We start from the raw sequence: 6,625 nt of genomic DNA, 5'->3' as shown, positions 1-6,625 counted from the left end.
GTGTGGAAAATACCGAGTCATTTTTCAGGAAAAAGATCTAGGTCAACATTTAGAAGAAAGTCATTAAAGCCTCACTTGTGGGTGACTGGGAGGTATCCCATTATTAAAGGCTACATAACTTCAATGTAGTTTATTAGAAAAAGATTTTCCATAGTTGAAGTGAAACTGGATTCGAAGGTAATTTATCCATAAAAAAATTGATTTATAATAATGGCGAAAAATGCCAGAAACTTTAATTATTAGATATGAGCCCAACTCAATTTATCAAAAAGTTTTAGAAAATAATGAATAAGAATATTTTAATATGTACCTTTGTTAGATCCTTCTCTGGGCTTCCCTTTCCTCCCTTTCTTGGTTTAACCTTCTTTACTTTCACAGTAGTCTTAGTAACATCCTTCCCAGTCTACAACACAATGTAAAAATCTCAAGGAGGGAATTTATTAAGAAATTTACAACACCCCCCCNCTCCGCTATGCAGTAAACGAGCCTCCACCGTACAGCACAGTTTTTTTTAAAACTTGGTTTTTATGAGTGATGAAAAATTTTAACAATTTATTTTGACGAAGTGGCATAAGAATTTTACTAAAGATTAGAGTTGTTCTTTGATTGTCATGATTAGAAACATATATGGACTCATAAAGTGGTTTATAAGATTTATATTAAAACTTTAAACATTTCTTACGCAGAAAGGAAGATATTTGGAGAAATATTTCTGCAGTTTTGTTGTAATCTTTGATTTAAACAATACCTTTTTTGAAAAATGTTAAGAATTAAAAAAAGTTATCCAAATTTTCTAGATTTATTTTAACTACAAATAGAGGTCTCGCAATTACATCCAAGAAAAATAGATGAAATGAAATTCAAACTTTTGCCTTTTCGTTAAAAACTGTTTTAAGTTTCAACCACCTTTTTTATTAGTCATAATTAGGCACAATTTATGATAATTGATAAATACTTCTGATCTTTGAGAAACATCTTATGCCACTTCGTCGAAAATTTGCAAAAATCCTTTATTTAAACTTAAACACAAGTTCAAAAAAAACTTCTGTATTTCACAGGCACATGTTGATGTATTGCGCATGCTAATTACTGCATAGCAGAGGCTCGGTCTGCCAAGCATATCTGGGAAGCTCGTGTCTGCATAGCAGAGGCTTATGGCGTCTGGGGGTTCCCTTCCTCCTACAATTGGCACGCTTAAAACAAAACTTTTATTTCTGAAGCAAGTGTAAAATAAAAGAAGCTTAAGCCTTCCTTAAGATACTCCAGGACTGGTTCGTCGTGAGGCTCCACCATCCCCATCAAGGCATCCTCGTTGGCGTTCTTCATGGCGTACATCCAGAACTAAACAATTCCAGTTTTTACCTTTCAAATCTCAAAACTAAGAGAGAATGGATCAGAAACTAAATATTTTAACAGAAAAAGCCGTTACGAGCCTAACAGCAAGATTGCAGAATGAAGTGTGGTCCAAAACTTGAGTCATTATAACGGAGACAGATTTTTATGCTAATATTTACTACTGTGTTTTCCATGTTACCTGTCTATAAATGTACATAATGTTACACAAAAGAACTAAAGAAGATATTAGAATAATCGATAATTTGGTTTAAGTATATTGTGGAAGAGTTTTAAGTATACTGTGGAAGAGTTAAAGTATACTGTAGAAGAGTTAAAAGTATATTGTGGAAGAATTAAAAAGTATATTATGGAAGAGTTAAGAAAATTGTGGAAAGTTAAAAAGTACATTTTGGAAAGTTAAAAAGTACATTTTGGAAAGTTAAAAAGTACATTTTGGAAAGTTAAAAAGTACATTAAAAGTATGTTGTGGAAGAGTTAAAAGTATGTTGTGGAAGAGTTAAAAGTATGTTGTGGAAGAGTTAAAAGTATGTTGTGGAAGAGTTAAAAGTATGTTGTTAAAGAGTTAAAAGAATAATGTGGAAGAGTTAAAAGTATGTTGTGGAAGAGTTAAAAGAATAATGTGGAAGAGTCGAAAGTATTTTGAGGAAGACTTATTGTGGAAGAGTTAAAAGTATATTGTGTAAGAGTTGAAAGAATACTGTGAAAGGAATATTGTGGAATAGTTACCTTAGGAATTCCTTTGGTATTCTCATCCATTCCATTTATACTGATTTGATTAACACCATTGGTTAATTTTTCCTCTTCGTCTTCATCTTCATCTTTCCACTCAATCTTAACAAGATCATCATACAACATTCCAATAAAATGAAATATCAGTATGTTTATGCATGATCAACGTATCTAATGCATCATAAATGTACCTTCAGTATGAAAAACGTTTCTACCGTATAATAGACGTATATTTAATATGATGAACATATCTTCAGCGTGATCAACGTTTCTTCAGCTTCATAAACGTATATTTAATATGATCAACGTATCTTCTGTGTGATTAACGTTTCTTCAGTAGAATAAACGTATATTTAATATGATTAATGTATCTTCTGTGTGATCAACGTTTCTTCAGTATAATAAACGTATATTTAATATGATCAATGTATCTAAAGTGTGATCAACGTTTCTTCAGTAAAATCAACGTTTCTTTGTTATGATCAACGTATCTTTAGTATGATCAACGTATCTTCGTATCTTCAGTATGATCAACATATCTTTACTATGGTCAACATGGCTTCATAATGATTAACATGTCTACAGAATGATCAACATATCCAGTGTTTCGGATCCGGATCCGGATCCGGTCGGATCCGTATCATTTGGTCGGATCCGGATCCGGATCCGTATCAGGAAACGTTGATATGGATCCGGGTAGCGCCAAAAATTAACCAAAACCATGGAATAAATAAATCAAAATGGTTCGTAAATGTATTATTTACATGACGAAAATTTTTCAAAATTATCTTTAATAATTTAATTTTTACATTTATATAATAGTAATGACGACATTTTTAACTTTAGGATTACTATAGTTTATAAATTATAACCTTGCATAACATTTAATAGGGAAAATCCGATTCACAGAATCAAAAGTTACCTCGGATCCGGATCCGAAACACTGAACATATCTATATGAATAATGTATTTACTCTATGATCAACAAATCTACTCTGTGATAAATGTATCTTCTCTATGATCATCGTATCTATAGTAAAATAAACGTATATTCAGTATGACAGACGTGTTGCTAGAATAATCAATGTATCTACTCTATGATAAACATATCTACTTTATGATAAATGTATCTACTGTATGATCAACATAACATTATAATGATTAATGTATCTTCAGTATGATCAATGTATCACCATCTTTAGTATTATCCACATATCTTTGGTCAATGTTGCTACAGAATAATATGATCAACGTAAATTAAGCATGATCAACTTAAACGAAGTATGATTATTGTAAATGAAGTATGATGGACTTGAATTAAGTATAATTAATAAAACTAAGGTCCAATCACAGTATCCATGAAATTTATAAAACAAATTAACATATTCGAGATTTAATAATAAGAAAATCTGCGAAATAATTAGTCTGTGTCCTCATCAGCTGTATCATCATCCCCGCTCTCAACATCCTACAGAAAAATTCCTTAAAAGTCAAAAGTTTGAAGAAATTGTAGAAATTTTAATTTTAATTCAAATTAACTGGCAGATTTGTCAACACTCTCCTACAATATTCATTATGCAGTTATTCCGACAAACTGATTGTTTCAAGTACTGATGATGAATGATAATTGATAATGCACTCATGAGGGTTAAAAACAGTGCTTAGGATCCATTTCATCCGCACTAGAAAAAATGGTTCAACCTGATCCAAATCTGGATCAGGGTCCAAGTTCTGAAAATTTAAGATTAACTGATTTTTTTGAACAGAAAAAGAATTTTATTTATTTTTCTTACTTTTTCCACTTATTTTGTTTTTGCAACTTCATGAACTATTCAGAGATAAGGACATTTTTAATAATCTCTCTTAGGACATTTTTGATAACCTCTCTAAGGACATTTTTGATAACCTCTCTAAGGACATTTTTGATAACCTCTCTAAGGACATTTTTGATAATCTTTCTAAGGACATTTTTGATAATCTCCGTTTTTTCAATAGGTCAGATTTGAATTTTGAGAGCAAAAGATTTTTATGCAGTTTTTAGTTTATATTTAGATCCGGATCTATCCTAAGCACTGGATTTTAAAGTGATGTCTCACATTGAGACCGTACTAATGATGATGCACTAAAGTGTTTCATGCATAATTTACATCCTAGCTCTTATTAGGGATTAAGGTTGAGTGAAGCTTAAGGGACCGTAAACGTAATTTTAACTGGTTTGACTGAGAGTTCTGATTCACAACGTTGCACATAAAACAAACATGAATAGCGCCTAATGATATTCATTTGATGAATAGCGCATTTCTTACTTCAGAAACAATGAAGAAATTAACAGAATTTAGTATAATAACGATATTATCAGATTAAGGTTTCAAGGGTACAGTTGTGAATCGGGCATGTCCCTCTTACAATGGAAGGTCACTACAGTACCTTTCTTGTGAATCTAAGAAATCCTACTTTCATAATTAACTAAATAAAGAACAGCAAAATTTTATGTAGCACGCATTTTTCATAATTTGGTTTCTCATCAGATATGCAAGAAAAAAGCTAATTTTTTTATTTGAATCTTCAATCTGCAGTTTTATTATTTTGGAATCATTACATAAACAAATGTTATAAAACCGTAACAAATCTAATCAAAATTGCATGCGGATATTTAATTAGAGGACTCTTAGAGAAAAAAAAGGGTTTGATAACGAAAATAAATCGGATTAAAAAAATAATGAGCAGTTGGGGTATTTGGAATGATTGAAATCTTTTTGACGGAGAATTGGAGATTCTAATATTACAACAGAAGGAGACGCCAAGAATAAAAATATACATTTACCAATACCATGGCTATAGGGCAGCAGTTACATTTAAGATTTGATTATTAATGATATAATCTATTACCTCGAATTCATCATCGTCCTCACAAGCATCACCAGTGAAGAATAGAATAGCTCGCGGAATCAACTAAAATATTTTCAGATAAAACATCAGCTAAAATATTTTCAGATAAAACATCAGCTAAAATATTTTCAGATAAAACATCAACTAAAATATTTTCAGATAAAACATCAACTAAAATATTTTCAGATAAAACATCAACTAAAATATTTTCAGATAAAACATCAGCTAAAATATTTTCAGATAAAACATCAGCTAAAATTTGGATAGTATTTTGGTAAAACTAAATANTACTAATTCTAGGATTGATCTAATAAATATTTTTAGCTTTTTGTTCTTCACGTCACTTGATTTAACAATCTTTGAAGGGGTAAATATAGCCATTATCAGAATTATTCTCAACCCACTCCTCCCCTCAAATCTATGAATTCTTAAAACAAAATTCTTCATGAAATCAGACATTTTTTATCAAAATGATAACATAAGTTGTCAATGATCTCAAAATAAAAACTGTCAACAATCCCTTTAAAATGAAATAGCCTCGTTTAATCCTCCTTCACCAAACATTAAAATTCGTCTTGAAGGATTTCTCCCGGATTATATTTCACAGGGGACAGGGTGTTAATCCTTCTCCTCTTAGACATGTAATAGATATTGAACGGAAACCTGAAGCCCAACACAGAACTAGAGAGGGGGGAATAATGAGAAACAATCCGTAAAAATATGAGATTTTACGCAAATTTTGCGACATGGCAAAAAAAGGATTGAAGAATAAGTGATTTCTATGATAAATCCTTAATTCATGATCAGACAGTTAGAAATGCTTCATTTCACCAGTACGTTTAGTATACAAAATGTACGGAACAGTAAGAATTGTATCTCTCACTTAAACGAAGACGGAGGAGAAATCCATGTTTTGGGACTTTAGTATAACTAGGAGATAATGAGAAGAGAATATAAGAATAGTGTAAGGGCTTTACTAGGGTAGAAGGAGAAGAGAATTTAAGAATAGTGTTAGGGCTTTACTAGGGGAGAAGGAAAATAGAATATAAGAATAATGTTAGGACTTTACTAGGAGATAATGAGAAGAGAATATAAGAATAGTGTTAGGGCTTTACTAGGGGAGAAAGAGAAGAGAATATAAGAATAGTGTTAGGGTTTTACTAGGGGAGAAGGAGAAGAGAATGTAAGAATAGTGTTAGGGCTTTACTAGGGGAGAATGAGAAGAGAATATAAGAATTGTGTTAGGGCTTTACTAGGGGAGAAGGAGAACAGGATATACGAATAATGTTATTGCTTTACTAGGGGAGAAGGAGAAGAGAATATAAGAATAATGTTAGGACTTTACTAGGAGATAATGAGAAGAGAATATGAGAATTGTGTTAGGGCTTTACTAGGGGAGAAGGAGAAGAGAATATAAAAATAGTGTTAGGGATTTACTAGGGGAGAAGAGAATATAAGTATAGTGTTAGGGCTTTAGTAGGGGAGAAGGAGAAGAGAATATAAGAATAGTGTTTGGGCTTTACTAGGGGAGAAGGAGAAGAGAATGTAAGAATTGTGCTAGGGTTTTACTAGGGGAGAAGAGAATATAAGAATTGTGTTAGGGCTTTACTAGGGGAGAAGGAGAAGAGAATATAAGAATAGTGTTAGGGCT

General features: G+C 31.6%; 1 protein-coding gene and 1 long non-coding RNA gene across 2 annotated transcripts in view; both read right to left on the bottom strand.

The window, feature by feature from the left end:
• Positions 1 to 259: 259 nt before the first annotated feature.
• LOC111717139 (nucleosome assembly protein 1-like 1) overlaps positions 260 to 6,625 on the bottom strand; it is a 14,444-nt gene continuing 8,078 nt past the window's right edge. Inside the window, exon 8 of the mRNA XM_023492646.1 lies at positions 260 to 403. Within this exon, the coding sequence (XP_023348414.1) occupies positions 275 to 403 (129 nt within the window). The 3' untranslated portion in view covers positions 260 to 274. The remainder of the gene's footprint in view (positions 404 to 6,625) is intronic.
• On the bottom strand, positions 3,521 to 5,073 carry LOC111717142 (uncharacterized). Its single transcript, XR_002768690.1, has 2 exons — positions 4,975 to 5,073; positions 3,521 to 3,553 (listed from the first exon to the last, which is right to left on the bottom strand). It is a non-coding gene; the product is annotated as an uncharacterized LOC111717142 (long non-coding RNA).

This window comes from Eurytemora carolleeae, unplaced genomic scaffold (assembly GCF_000591075.1).
Source record: "Eurytemora carolleeae unplaced genomic scaffold, Eaff_2.0 scaffold2399, whole genome shotgun sequence".
NCBI classification, from domain to species: domain Eukaryota; kingdom Metazoa; phylum Arthropoda; class Copepoda; order Calanoida; family Temoridae; genus Eurytemora; species Eurytemora carolleeae.
The sequence above is the reverse complement of the archived record's forward strand: the minus strand, read 5'-3'. Positions and strand labels throughout refer to the sequence as shown.